The sequence below is a fragment of the Podarcis pityusensis genome (assembly GCF_964106645.2).
Source record: "Podarcis pityusensis genome assembly, chromosome: 3".
NCBI classification, from domain to species: Eukaryota; Metazoa; Chordata; class Lepidosauria; order Squamata; family Lacertidae; genus Podarcis; species Podarcis pityusensis.
The window spans coordinates 120,802,984-120,817,987 of NC_138026.1; the positions used below are offsets into that span (position 1 = coordinate 120,802,984).

Here is a 15,004-nt window from a genome sequence, read left to right on the forward strand (position 1 = left end):
ACACCCTAATGCAGACCCAGCGACAATGAGCAGCGCTGCCTGCCTCCCACAATTTCGTGGGAGAGCAGGAAATTTCTCCACTCTCACCTAAAAATAGTGAGTTTCTGGTCCCTGTGGTGCGAAGACGAGTAAGTGGGTGAGCAACACTTGCTTGCTGACATCAGAGGAGGGGCTGCAGAAGGTTTCCTGTGGTCAGGGGTGGGGCTTTTAGTGCCCTGCTGAATTCCCTCTTGCCCAGCAAAACCAAAACTACGCAGAAAAAACGAACGAAACAAAAGCCCTAAGAGCAATGCTACAGTTTTCCCCATGTGCATTATATTCCTTGATTGCAGAATTCAGCTTCCCTTGTACAGAATCTGGATTGCCCAGATGCCTAATTTCAGGGGGCAGCAGCGTGGAGTGCCTATGGTCTCAACAATGAGCACAGAATTGGCTCTCAGCTCCTGACTCTGTAATCCTCCCATCCCAGTTAGTCATTGCTCTCCAGGCTGATAGGCAGAATCTTCTCTTCGCTGCTTAACAAACCTCCTTCCCCTGGTTCTTTTGGGCAGCAACAGGCGATCCCCATTTCTTGGAGGTGGGGCAGAACCCTCTAACCAAACTCATGCTCAAAGCCCCTCGCTTTACTTTTTGCTCCTACAGGTCATATTCAGCCTAGCCTCAGTTCACTTCCGCATGATACTTTTCCTCCAGCGAAAGACCACATCGGGGCTTAATATTTATTAGTCAGGGCTCTCTGGGGTTTAGCTGAAGAAGGACCAGCTTTAACTGTAATGGTCGAGTCTTTGAACTAGCAAAGCAGTCATAGTGAAGTGGCTCTAGAGAGCATGTGCAGAGTGCTTCCCCCTCCGCTCCAGAGGAGAAATGAGAGTATGCAAATATGGATGATTGCACGTGTGCGCGCTTTTTGGCTGTGGATTTCCCAACAAACATGTTACATGCACCATGTCTGCAAGGGGTTGGGGGTGATGTACGAATAGGGGTGGGGCCATGTACAATAGCCTCTGTCCCTCCCCATGCTTTTCCTCTGTGACTGACGGCGGTGTTCAAGCTAGAGGGGAACTCGTGGCTGCCATCAGAGCCATCTTCCACCCTTACGTCACCAAATCCTTACTTTTGTTTCCACGAGGCATGCCAAAAGGGAAGGGGAGGCAGCTGCTCTCTCGCCTGTCATTCAAGGGAAACTGCAATGCCTTGCTTGTCAAGGGTGGGTGGGGAGAGAGACCCCCTTCCAGAAATCAATGCAGGAGTGGGCGCTGGAATTCCTTGGAAAGGGGCGGAGGGGCTGAGTTCCTGATAAAGACTCTTCCAAGGGGAGAAATTTCGCTCGCTCGCTCGCTTTTGCAAACCTGCTGTGTACGAAGCCAAAGGAGGGTATTTAAAAATAATAAGAATATTTTCAGAGGGCGATCTTTGCTTCTACTGGATTCTGACATCTAAGCACCGAGGCTGACCATGTGGCAAGAGCCACTCATCATAGCTGTCAACTTTCCCCCCTTTTTAAGGGAAATTCCCTTATTCTGAATAGGATTCCTCGCAAGAAAAGGGAAAAGTTGACAGCTATACCACTCATTCTTCCACATTCCTTTTTTGCCAAGTGTGCAAACGATTATTTCTGGGTGGTGCTGGTGGAATAGGATAATTGCTGGATGAGAAAAAAAATATATTAAGTTAGTTTTTATGCCTTCTCACTGCATGCCTTTGCTATTTTCTTAATTTCTGCCGGGTGCCTGCGTGCTGCGAGCGATGAGTTTTGGGGGATGTGGCAGTGGAAAGAAGCCGATGAACCCCCCCCCCCCAAATACTTAACACATGCAGGCAAAGGCGCGCTGTGGAGCTTCCATTTTGTAGGTGGCTGTAAAGCGAGGTCTCTCCCGTCATGCCCTGCCTGTTTGCAGCTCGAATGAGCTCATCCTATATTATACAGGGCTGTTGTTTCCTCCGCACTCCCTTATTCATTAAGCTCCGGAGGAGCATCCGTGGCGGAACCACTGCAAAGATGGGCAGCGTCCTCGCTCTCTGTTTCTCTCCCTTGCCTCTCTCACATCTGCACCAGCTAGTTCTAGCAGAGGGCAGTCCTCTCAGAAGGGAGGCGTGGGGTGAAAGTTGCCCATCAGCAATTAACACGTGATGGACAGCAGATTAGGAAGAACAAAGCTCACCTGGTCACAGTCTTCCCCTTTCTGTCTGAAATCTGCTCCTTGTTTCTGAATTTGCACCTATTGGCACCAATGAATCCATTTCTCCTTCTGTTCCCTTTCTGTGTAGGTGGCTACCCTAGTTAGTTCGTTTCTCGCCCAACCCCACCCACACCTCCAAGCTGGCCTTTTCCTAAAGGAGATTTTCATACTCATCATCTGGTTAGAGCCAAGGATAAGCCCCCGCAGCTGTTGACAAAGCCGCTTGCGAAGTCATGACAAAGGAAGGGGTGGCCTGTCAGCCACAATTAGCACTCCTGGACTGAGAGGGGTGGGTGCTGAGCATCATGGAAAGGAAGAAGCCATCTGAGCCAGTTGTCTGGTGGTGGGGATGAATCTTAGAACTGTAGAGGTGGAAGGGAACCCCAAGGCAGGGATCACTGCTGACAGATGGCCATCCAGCCTCTCTTTAAAGGCCTTCAAAGGAGAGTCCACACCTTCTGAGGGAATCAGTTCCACTGTCAAACACCTCTTGCCATCAGAAAGTATGGGAAGCTTCACGAGAGGAACTTGTAGGACAAGGTGGGATGGCATGATTTCCTTTGAGCATGTGCAGAGTGTCCCATTCCTCACCACCAGCCAGCTTCCAGACACCTGGAGGAGCTTAAGAGCAGGGCTTTATACATCCGAGGTGGCTAAGGAAGAGAATTAAAAATATATTTAGAATGAAAACAAGCTAGGACTCACCAGAACCTTGTCCTCAATATCTGCTTTCCCTGCCATGTGCCACGATGCAACCCTGGAAGGATAGGATGAACCAGCAGTAAAGAAAACAGTGGTCTTGAGCATGTTCTTACCCATCAATCCTGTGACAGCTGCACCACTATGTGCTGTAGTCAAGTGTCACAATTGATCAGGTGGGGGGAAAGCACCCCTCCCTGCTACTAATGCCCCCCAATTCCACACACCCCCATCACAGCAAACAAGGTGTCAACTTCCATTGGCAAAGATGTCTTCTGATCCCATTCTCAGAAGGACTCTGTGCTCTGTGCCTGACACTACACCCGGTGGCTTTCCCTCACTTGCGCTATGCACTATACCTACCCAAGAACAGGATCAGGCCAATGGCCCTTCTAGTCCAACCTCCTGTTCTCACAGTGGCCAACCAGATGCCCCTTCCGGGAGCCCCGCAAGCAGGATTTGAGCGCAGGAGCCCTCTCTCCTCCTGCTCTTTCCAGCAACTGGTATTCAGAACCATTGAAGGAGGCAGAGCCTAGCCAGCATGGCTAGTAGCCAACAATAGCTGGCTGGAAGGCCCAGCCCCTTTTCACGTGTGGCGGAAATGATGGTTTATGGACATGTGTGTTGCTAATGCAATGCAGGAAGAGGGCAAATGCAACACAGGTTATGGCCAATGTGCCTTTGAGCACAAAACCGGATCTGAGCATCACTTGTGAACAGACTGAGACTCCCCCCTCATTGTAGGCTGGGAAGATCTCCCCGCAGCTGCAGCCCGCTGAGGCTTATATAACCAGTGAGTGGGAAGAACTTTGACAGAAGCTGTGTCAGATGGGAAGACAATGGAGGCTCAGCAGCCTGATTTTGCTCTGTAGCCTGTTGCCAGAGCATCTACAGCTATATATGGATTTTGTCCAGCTGGGATGTAGGTTTGGAGGTCATGCAAATGCCCCAGACACATTGTGCCTGCTGCGGGAGTCCCCAGCACAAAGCCTAGCCCAGCTGTAGTTTGCCGGAACAGGGGCAAACAAGCGTGGCACCTTCAAGATATATGTGACTACAACTCCCAGCATCCTCTACCATGGGCTGTGCTGGCTGGGGCTGATGGGAGTTGTGGCCCAGCCACTTCCATAGGGCACCACATTGGCTACCCCTACATCAGAGACATCACCTTGCTAACAAAGGTCTGTATAGTGAAAGCTATGGTTTTCCCAGTAGTGATGTATGGAAGTGAGAGCTGGACCATAAAGAAGGCTGATCGCCGAAGAATTGAATTCTGGTGCTGGAGGAGACTCTTGAGAGTCCCATGGACTGCAAGAAGATCAAACCTCTCCATTCTGAAGGAAATCAGCCCTGAGTGCTCACTGGAAGGACAGCTCCTGAAGCTGAGGCTCCAATACTTTGGCCACCTCATGAGAAGAGAAGACTCCCTGGAAAAGACCCTGATGTTGGGAAAGATGGAGGGCACAAGGAGAAGGGGATGACAGAGCACGAGATGGTGGGACAATGTTCTCGAAGCTACCAGCATGAGTTTGACCAAACTGCGGGAGGCAGTGGAAGACGGGAGTGCCTGGCGTGCTCTGGTCCATGGGGTCACGAAGAGTCGGACACGACTAAACGACTAAACAACAACAACATCAGACTACATGGCACACTAAAAGTCAGACCGCTTCATGACCTCAGGCTGTCTGACCACAAAAAAGTAATAATGAAGCCTCATGATTTCTCTTTGATATCTCATCCCCCATTCCCCGTCCTATGACAGTTTGGTTAGATGCTTTGCTCAGCTCGCCTTTCGAGTGTAGGGCCCAGAGTGTAGGGCCCCACGAGTGTAGGGCCCAGAGATCCATGATAACTTTTAAAAGGACAATTCCTTCTATCTCTTCTCCGCAGAGCAGCTGCTTCCCCACCCTGTGTATGGTACCGAATGGCTCCCATTGTCTAGACTCTGTTTTCCCTCCCTAGCTCTGAGGGCTGTGTTAACTGGGGTCATCGGAGACCTGGTACCATTCCCTTCCAAGCGCTGATTCCCACTGCCAGGTGGCCTCTTGTGTCTATGTTGGTTAGAGTGCCCTTCTCATTGTAGGGGGTTGGGTTGGATGGCCCTTTGGGTCCCTTCCAACTCTATGATTCTAACTCCAGAAAGCTATCTTTGCCAAATGGAGCAGAGATACCTGCACTGGCTACAATAACCCACATGTTCTTATCTTTACACGGCCTCTGAACATAGACCAAGTGCTCGTTAGGCCATTCTGCCTATCCCTGTATCTTTTCCAAGGGAGGAGAAAATCATCTGGGGATATTAAACTTCTGAAGAACAGCGATATTATTACTTACTCCAGTGGGGGTGCGAAGGTTGAACCAAAAATGCATCGAGTTAGTAATAGTCTTGCTGTGAGTAGCTGCATTCTTGCAAACAAGACCTGATCAACAAAATCAACACTTCACAGTTGTAGAGGGGAAGGCAGTTGTTCGAAACAGCCCTTCCTTAGAAGGGTCTCTGGAAAACAAGTGAAAAAGTTTATTGAGGAGTGGTAGGCTCTTAACTGGGATTGAACAGAGAGACGCAGTAATAGCCTGCTGGATCAGGGTGGACATTTCACTGCCTGACAGAGCTCTTCACCTCTCCTCACACTTTCAGAAACAGAAATAAGGGGGTTAAATATTCAAATGCTATTAATTTGTACCAATCACCTTTTGCATTGTTGCAGAACCCAGCCTAGAATCTGGTTTACTGGGTGCAATAATATCTATATTATTATATTATATTATATTATATTATATTATATTATATTATATTATTATATTATATTTAATATCTATATTATGGTAACTGTGAAATAGCTCTGCCAAAGCTAGATACCACCATTGATTCCTCCTTTCTTCAGCATACCAACTGTAGCATCTTGACATTATATTTCCCCGTTTTTCCTGGAAAAGTTCAAAGTACAACCCGGTAACTAAATTCACCCTTGTGCATTTGCTTTCTTTCATGTCTCCACAGCTTGCAAGCAGGACACGATCTTTGCCTACTCGGATACACGCTCGGACAGCAGGAGGCCCAGAACACCAGGCACCATGACGCTGGCAGGTATGGGAACGCGAGTGTTCTCGCTGCTTGGTCGATAAGCAGGTCCATGGAGAAGATAAGAAGACCCTTGTCTTGGATCAGTCCAAAAGGCCAGCATCTTCCTTCCCACATTGTGCAACCTATGGTCAAATGCTTCCACGAAGCCCATGACTGAAACATGGGATTATAGCACCCCTGCTGCTGTTTGCCCCTTGGGACGGGTGGGTCAGAAGGCAGGGAGACCATCAGAAGGTGTCACCAGAGCTAATGACAGGTAGAGCTGGCTTGTCCTAGTTTTGTCCCCATCTAGGGACAGCTGCCCTACTACTGCCCCCACCCATGCCTCCCTTACCTGGGTTGTGCTGTAGCACCCATGAAATGGCAATGGTTTTTGGAGAGATCTCACAGAGGCATAGCTGCCAACTTTTCCCTTTTCTTGCGAGGAATCCTATTCGGAATAAGGCCCTTAAAAAAAAGGAAACGTTTACAGCTATGCACAGAGAGCATGAGATAATTCAACATTTTGGTAAGATCTTGCAGAATGTGTGAGATTTCAGCAAGATCTCACAAGATCTCGTCTGAAAGCACCACCACCTCTCTGCCAACGGAAGAGTGTCAACTTCCAATGGGCAGCGGCACTGCCTCATGGCTTTCCGCCACCTGAGGCAGCTTTCTCAGTCCACCTTATGGGTATGCCGGCCCTGTCCCCGTTCTCCTCCCTGCTGAGTTCTACAAGGGAAGCAGCGAGATGAGGAGGAGGAGGAAGAGGCCAGGCAGTTGTATGGATGGGAGCCTGTTTAGTGATGGACTTTGACCTTTCCTGACAAAGTGTTTTTCCCCTCCCTGCAGCCTACAAAGAAAAAATGAAGGAGCTCCCTTTAGTGTCTCTCTTCTGTTCCTGCTTCCTCTCAGACCCCTTAAACAAACCATCTTATAAATACGAAGGTAAGTGAGGCAACCAACCCATTAACTCCCAGACGCTTGTGGGTTTGGGGCTGCTGCTCTATGTGTCCCATTTGCTCAGCTCCTTCTGCCCATGATGTTTTCCACAAATGGTGGATGGCATCGCTCCCTCCTGCCTCCCTTTCCCATGGGCTCTGAGAAGGCTTGAAGGTAATATATTATATATGATGATATATTATGAATCTAAGACATGCATTATGCATTCTTATACTCTAGACAATGCCAGCAGAACATGCCCACACCCTGCGAGTAACACAAGAGAGGCTCCACTTCTTTTCTTTTATAAAAATTACGTTTTTATAAAACGGAGTTTGTGAAAAATTGAATTGTTTTGACATTTATATGTCACTTAGGTTTAAGCTGCTCTGTAGTCGAGATGGTCCCAAGTGATCAAAGCAGCCAGGCATCCACTCCCAACCCTGGTCTTGTTAGGAATGTAATCTAGGTTAGTGGTTCAGGTCTGACAACAGCTGGACGCTCATTGCACCTGCTCCTGGCAAGGAGAGAAACTGTGGGAATGTTCAGGGATGCAGGAGAGGATATATTGTTTGATTATATCCTTTTCCAACTTGTGTTAACAAGTTCCACAATTTAGCAGAGTAACATTCCCCTTTTTAAACTCACAGCGGATGCGTTTGCTCAGGCTCGCTAAAGCCTCTATAATAACTGTTCTGGTATTTTCCCCTCATTCCCTCATAAAAGATAAGACATGACACAATCTTCTACAAAAGTATAAAAAGGTTTACTCACATATCATTCTGTTCACAATAGGATCCCAGAAGGCAGACTTAGCTTAGAAAAGTAACATACACCTGGAAACTATCTCATAAGGAGACAGTTCCTTTGTCCTCTCTTGGCTGGAAGATGCCAAGAGGGCATCTTTGGCTAAGCAGATGTTGCTTCTTTGATGCATGTAGTCAAAGAGAGGGAGATGGCTGCCCTGCCCTGTGCTTTTGTCATTACCTGCACAGGTGAGGCCACGCCCACCTCTAGTCATATGCAGAGGAAGTCTGTCCCAGCCCAGAAGGAAACAGGAAGTTTACCCGCTGGCTGGACAAACATTCCTCCCCATGTGTAAACATGTTCATTCTAGGAATGTTGTACTTGACTGCTCTTGTGTTTCACATCCCACAGAAACGTCATGGTCCATTCCCCCTCCAAACATCTATTTCATTTTTATTTAGCGACCCCAGAGAAAGAAGCACCTGGAGCATAGCCTTTTCCTGTAGTGAACTGCCCTGGGATCTTCAGGTGAAGGGTGGAATATAAATAATAAGAATAGGCTCCCCAGATGCTGAGGAGAGGCTCTTTCTTTGTTCTTGTGGGGTTCATGCTTTCTACTTTGAAGTCTGGAAGCCTTCCCCAAACTTGCTTGTTTGGTGAAGATCTCCTCCATGTCTGTGAAGTTGTTGAGGGTTCTTGGAACATGATCCATAGCGCACAATCTATTATCACAGGACAGAACTCATGTTGGTAGCAGCCTGGTTGCAGGGGCAGACTTTGTTCTTTCATATTTCAGTGGCGCTCTGTGTAAGTCCAAAATTTGGAACCCCTTGCTTCTCAACATCTGTTCTGCTCAATTCACTATGTCATAGTTGTGATGCCCTGCAGCGCACCCTTGGCTCAGCTCCCAGTGCAGGGCAACTGGTCACACTGCCCTAAATCCTCCTCTGCTGATTGGAATCAGGTCCAATGTGGGGACTGGATTATATCACCAGATGTCTGGTGGGTGTTTGGCAACCAGGGAAGCTCCCAAATTCAGTTCTCAGTGGCATATCCAGGTGGTGCTGGGGAGACTTCCTCTCTGGAACACTGGAGAGCTGCTGCCAGTCAGTGCTAAGCTCAATGGACCAGTTGTCTGACTCTGAATAAGACCCCTTCCTGTGCTTTCTCTAGCTGGATGCCCTGAGATATCCCCAGCATAATTTCCTCCATTAACACATTTGCTCTTTAGCATGATTACATCCCAGCCTCTCCCTCCCTCTTCTCTTCCAGTAGACACCGTAGACCTCACTTGGTGCGTCATTTCTGACATGGAGGTCATCGAGCTCAACAAGCGCACCTCCGGCCAGTCCTTTGAGGTCATCCTGAAGCCACCCTCCTTTGAAGGGATCCCAGAATTCAATGCCTCTCTGCCCCGGCGACGAGACCCCTCCCTGGAAGAGATCCAGAAAAAGCTGGAAGCGGCTGAGGAGAGACGCAAGGTGAGACCCTTCCTCAGCACCCAGTTGGCAAACATGGCAGGCCTTTCAGGGGGCGGGACATGGTTTGGTCATACAGGGCACTGGGTAGGGAACTTGCCTTCTCTCCCCCATGTGCCAGGAAAAGGGCAACTGGAGTGGTTCAAATGTCACATCAGGTCAGTTGCATCCTTCCAGCATTTTCATTGGTGAACAGTTTATGAGTCTGCTCTCAACATCTGCAAGCAGACCCATTAAGCTGGTTCATGACTAACCACCTTCTCCTTTTCCATTACCTCTCTGGGTCAAGGCTACGGGCCTTTATTAAAAAGCACAAATGAAAATTCAGGGAAGAATCTTGAGCCCCCTAGAACCCCACTGCTTTTGTGGCTCTAGCTTGACTCCTAAGAGAAACAAGCAGCTGCACCTGATCAATGAAACATGATGCAACGCAGTAAATGTTATAAGTTGCTGGAGTTTATTTCTCAAGGGTAGGTACAGACAGGGACATCAAGCGTATTCACGGCCTTCTGCAGGCACATTCCTTTGGTCAGTGTATGCACACTGCCATCTTCATAGAATCTCAGCTAAATCATATATGATAGATGGGCATCCAACCTCTGCTGTAAGACCTCCTATGAAGGAGACTCCACCACCTTCATAGTCATACTGTTCTTTTGGTTTTGTAATGTAGTCATAAAGTTTCTGCCTTGGTGCAAGGGAAGGGAGCCTCTGGGCCTACACAGAGTGCAATGTAACTAAGGGAGCCTATGCTAACAAACCTCTGGTAATAAACTCACAAAGGGGGATTTAAAAGCAGTGTGGTGGCCATTGAAAGAGGAGGGAACAAAGAAACAAATGTTTGTTAGCTACAGAGGACTTGCCCTCTCTGTGCCCAATTTTTTTAAAATTATTATTATTATTATTATTATTATTATTATTATTATTATTTTATTTATACCCTGCCCTTCTGGCTGGGTTTCCACAGCCACTCTGGGTGGCTTACAGTACATATAAAAACATACAGTGGTACCTGGGTTACATACGCTTCAGGTTACTTATGCTTCAGGTTACCACTGTAACACTGGTCCTGAAAGACCTACATTTGCTCCCAGTACATTTCCGAGCACAATTCAAAGTGTTGGTGCTGACCTTTAAAGCCCTAAATGGCCTTGGTCCTGTATAACTGAAGGAACATCTCCACCCCCATCGTTCAGCCCGGACATTGAGGTCCAGCTCTGAGGGCCTTTTGGCGGTTCCCTCACTGCAAGAAGTGAGGTTACAGAGAATCAGGCAGAGGGCCTTCTCGGTGGTGGCACCTGCCCGCCCTATGGAACGCCCTCCCATCAGATGTCAAGGAGATAAAGAACGGCACAACTTTTAGAAGACAATTGAAGGCAGCCCTGTGTCTGGAAGTTTTTAATGTTTGATATTTAGTACAGTGGTACCTCGGGTTAAGTACTTAATTTGTTTCGGAGGTCCATTCTTAACCTGAAACTGTTCTTAATCTGAAGCACCACTTTACCTAATGGGGCCTCCCGCTGCTGCCACACCACCAGAGCACAATTTCTGTTCTCATCCTGAAGCAAAGTTCTTAACCCGAGGTACTATTTCTGGGTTAGCGGAGTCTGTAACCTGAAGCGTATGTAACCTGAAGTGTATGTAACCCGAGGTACCACTGTATATGGTCTCGGCAACCACTCCCTGTCACTAGTCTAGCTGCCGCATTCTGGATTAGTTGTAGTTTCCGGGTCACCTTCGAAGGGAGCCCCATGTAAAGTGCATTGCAGTAGCCCAAGCGGGAGATAACTAGAGCATGCACCACTCTGGCGAGGCAGTCTGGGGGCAGGGAGGGTCTCAGCCTTGCTCATGCTGCCTGCATAGCATGCAGGTAAAGACGCCTGCAAAGTGAGGTATGCAAAAGTGCTTTAAGAAGCTTCCCGACTGGGGTGCTTCAAAGGAGGAGGCTGACGTCAGACCCAGAAAAATCAGTTCTCCAAAACGCTGCCAAAGCATTTTGAGGTCAAAAAGGCACTGTGTATTGATGATACAAGGAAGGCTCCCATAATTAGGAAATGTGTGTGGTTTGCCAGCCAGTGAATTATTGATCAGCCATTAGGTGGCATCTCTCTGTCTCCCTGCCTGACCTTGGCAGATACTCAAGAATGGGCCTTGCCAGCCACAACAGCCGGATGTCAGAGATGAATGAATTCCTGTCCATGGCTCAGTTTCCTTCTAGTCAGAGTAACCAGATCCAGCATTAACCCCTTTCCTGTTCCATATGTGTGGGAAATGGTAGCTGCCCACTTCTTCCTGTCTGGAAAGAGATTCAGCAGTGCTGAGTAGCTCGCTTCCTATAATCCCACCCACAGGGCTGAACACACTTGGATGCAAATGCACTTTGATAACCACTCAGCAATCTTACCCAGATTTTTAACCCTTTTTAACTATTCATGGCTGCTAGCCACATTGGCTCTGCTCTACCTCCATAGTCAGAGGCAGCAGTGCTTCTGAATATCCAAGTTGCTGGAAGCCACAGGAGGGGAGAGGGGTGTTGTGTTCAAATCCTGATTGTGGGTTTCCCACATGCATTTGGTCGGCCAGGTGGCTGGACTAGATGGGCCATTGGCCTGATCCAACAGACCTTTCCTATTTGATATGGGGGAGCCATTCTGAAATGTATAGGACTCCATGCAGGGGAAAGAGATGAGTGGATTCCAAAGCCATTTCACAGGCGACAACAAAAGAGCAGGAAGGTTGTAATGCAGTTGCAGATTCCCCCTTCCGCAGCCCTCAATCAGTTTAGAAGCAAGACGCAAGCAGAATTAGAACTTTAATTCTTTTTCCCCTGCCCCTCACATGCACAGTAAGCACCGGGGAGAGGCTTAGAAGCATCTTTGACATGTGGGAAATTGGGAAGATCCATACTCCGTATGGATTCATTCCTCCATATGAGGAACGGCTGAGGGAGCTGGGCATGTTTAGCCTGGAGAAGAGGAGGTTAAGGGGTGATATGATAGCCATGTTCAAATATATAAAAGGATGTCACGTAGAGGTGGGAGAAAGGTTGTTTTCTGCTGCTCCAGAGAAGTGGACACGGAGCAATGGATCCAAACTATAAGAAAGAAGATTCCACCTAAACATTAGGAAGAACTTCCTGACAGTAAGAGGTGTTCGACAGTGGAATTTGCTGCCAAGGAGTGTGGTGGAGTCTCCTTCTTTGGAGGTCTTTAAGCAGAGGCTTGACAACCATATGTCAGGAGTGCTCTGATGGTGTTTCCTGCTTGGCAGGGGGTTGGACTCGATGGCCCTTGTGGTCTCTTCCAACTCTATAATTCTATGATTCTATGATTCTATACTCGCCTCCCAACAGTGGGAATTGTGTCAAAGGATGACTGGTCCTTGATGCCTTGTCTTGCCTTGTGAGTTTAGTACCAGGAAGCAGAGCTGCTGAAGCACCTGGCGGGGAAGCGAGAGCACGAGAGAGAGGTCATTCAGAAAGCCATTGAGGAGAACAACAACTTCATCAAGACGGCCAAGGAGAGGCTGATGCAGAAGATGGAGTCCAACAAGGAGAACCGGGAGGCACATCTAGCTGCTATGTTGGAACGCTTGCAGGAGAAGGTGAGGAGGGGCCAGCTGCAACGAAAAGAGCTGCGGGAGGTGTGGGTTGGGCTACGTCAGAGAGATTTGCAGGATGGAGGCAGCACTGTTTCTGAATCCCAGTTCCTGGAAACTTCAGGAGAGAAGAGGGCTCTTGAACTCAGGTCCTGCCTCCTGGTTTCCACAGGCATCTAGTTGGCAACGATGAGAAGAGGATGTTGAACTAGGTGGGCAATCCTTGCGCTAAAACGGACCTATTGGATACCACCCTGATTCAGCGGATCTCAACCTGTGGGTCCTCAGATGTTGTTGGACTACAACTCCCATCATCCCTGAGCTCTGGCCTTGCTAGCTAGGGATGATGGGAGTTGTAGTCCAACAACATGTGGGGACCCACAGGTTGAGAACCACTGCAATATCAGAACAATTTTTAAAATACTTACACAGTACAATTGCATTGGAATCAGAGTTTTGGTTCCAAGGGTTCTGCATCCAGCATTCCCAGAGTCTGAACACTGAGTGGTTCTTGCCCAGCAAGGAAAGGAGAGAGTCTCAGCTTTTTTCACGTGGGGCAACCCAAACAGATCTGGCACGGAAAGAGTTTTAAAGCTTTCTGCAAGGCCATCTCCGTACTGGATCTAGAAGCCTAGGGATGCTCACACAAGAGCTCGTGGGAGCTCAGGTGGCGCTGCGAGATCTTGCAAGAGCATCTCAGAACGGGTGTGCTGAGCCAAACCTGCTTCCTCCAAGCAAGGCGGAGAGCTTAAACGGAGAGGGTATTAACTTATGGTCTCTGTGTGTGGTTTGGGAGCTGCATGGTCAGGGGAAAACCAATGCTGTCCAGGGTTGTAAAGGCTGCGGAGAGAATAATTGGGTGCACTCTTCCCACCTTGGATCAAATCTACGTTTCCAAGTGCCATAAAAAAGCTGCAGAGATAGCGCAGGATAGTGCGCACCCCAGAAATGTTCTCTTTCAGCTTCTGCCTTCTGGAAGAAGGTACAGGGTTATAAAGACTAGGACTAGCCGCCTGAGAAACAGTTTCTATCCAAATGCGATTTGGGTTTTAAATGCCGTGTAAGGAGTCTCTATGGGAGTATATTGCATTTAAAAATGGGGTGTCAGAGTTTTTAGGAGGCTAGCCAGGTTGGGATAGCTGGGATAGCAGGCTTGTTGGGTTGTGAATGTCTTATGTAGATTTTTCAATTTCGTTGTTCTGTATGGGACAGTGACAATAAAGATTATCGTATCGTAAAAGCTCTTTATGCGCTGAGTAACCCAAAGCAGACCTGGTGCGAACAAACCTTTAATTCTCTCTGCCTCGCTCACATTTAACTCGTGCAATTTCAACCCCCTTCAACTGCTTATGCTTGAAATTGTGCAAGTTAAAAGTGTGCCGGATATGATCATAACGCCTCTGTCTACACCCTCCTCTGTAAATATGTTTAACCCAGTTTGGAAGCCACCTGAGCAAGTGACCATCCCCTCACCTTGGCGGTGTCTCCACAGGACAAGCACGCTGAGGAGGTCCGGAAGAACAAGGAGCTGAAGGAAGAAGCCTCGAGGTAAAGGAGCCCCACTCCCCGCCGGGGCGGGCACATGACACTTTGGACTGACAGCTCCAAAAGAAGAAGAAGAAGATGATTGTGATGATGGCAGGCGGCTGACGTGGCAGTGGTGGTGGCGATGGCGGCAGCGGCGGCTGCCTCCAAGTGCAACGTGTTGACTGACGGATCGGGACTGTCCTCTGCTTTCGTTGTTTGTGAATGTGAAGAATTGGTTGGTGACAGCATCTCGTGTGTTTGAGGGAGGGAGGGGGAAACGCAAGGGGAAGAAAGAGCTGGGAGGAAGAGCTGGGTGTATTTGGGGGTGGGTGGGAGGGGAGGGGGTGGGCATGGATGACTGGAGCCACACACCCCACAAAAATATATATAATGGCGCAGATGTTCTGTCATTGTCCCACACTTGCAGTGTCCAATATGTAACCCAACTGATGGAGGTGGGCAGTCAGAATGGCAGACTCGTATAAGGGGGGTGTCGAGGCAGGGTTCTGGGTGGGGTGGGGGTGAAGAGGAAAGAGATGTAGACTCTGGTGACCCAGGCCACTGAGAGCAAGCAGAGGGAGCGGAGTCACCTCTGGGGTGAGTGTTTTCCTGTGTGTTTTGCCATTAATGTCGATCACCACTGTGAAATGAAACATCTCCATTTCTGAGTTTCCTGCATAATCCTTCGTCCCTGTCGCTTAACTCCCAGGTGTTGCAAGCCTGATGCCATTTAACTGGAGGGACTGAAGAAATGAGACTATGCTGCCAAT

The 15,004-nt window shown here is 48.5% G+C and overlaps 1 protein-coding gene across 3 annotated transcripts; it reads left to right on the plus strand.

The window, feature by feature from the left end:
- Nucleotides 1–5,845: 5,845 nt before the first annotated feature.
- Nucleotides 5,846–14,555, plus strand: STMN4 (stathmin 4). 3 transcript variants are annotated; one of them, XM_081001219.1, is made up of 5 exons: nucleotides 5,846–5,967; nucleotides 6,796–6,891; nucleotides 8,905–9,113; nucleotides 12,522–12,713; nucleotides 14,145–14,248. In XM_081001219.1, the coding sequence occupies exons 1-5, from the start codon at nucleotides 5,955–5,957 to the stop codon at nucleotides 14,166–14,168; spliced, it is 534 nt and encodes a 177-aa protein (XP_080857345.1). In that variant the 5' UTR covers nucleotides 5,846–5,954; the 3' UTR covers nucleotides 14,169–14,248. The 3 variants fall into 3 exon arrangements, with proteins under 3 accessions (XP_080857345.1, XP_080857343.1, XP_080857344.1); XM_081001217.1 differs by having other exon boundaries at nucleotides 5,848–5,967; nucleotides 14,200–14,555; XM_081001218.1 differs by having other exon boundaries at nucleotides 5,848–5,967; nucleotides 8,908–9,113; nucleotides 14,200–14,555.
- Nucleotides 14,556–15,004: the final 449 nt, after the last annotated feature.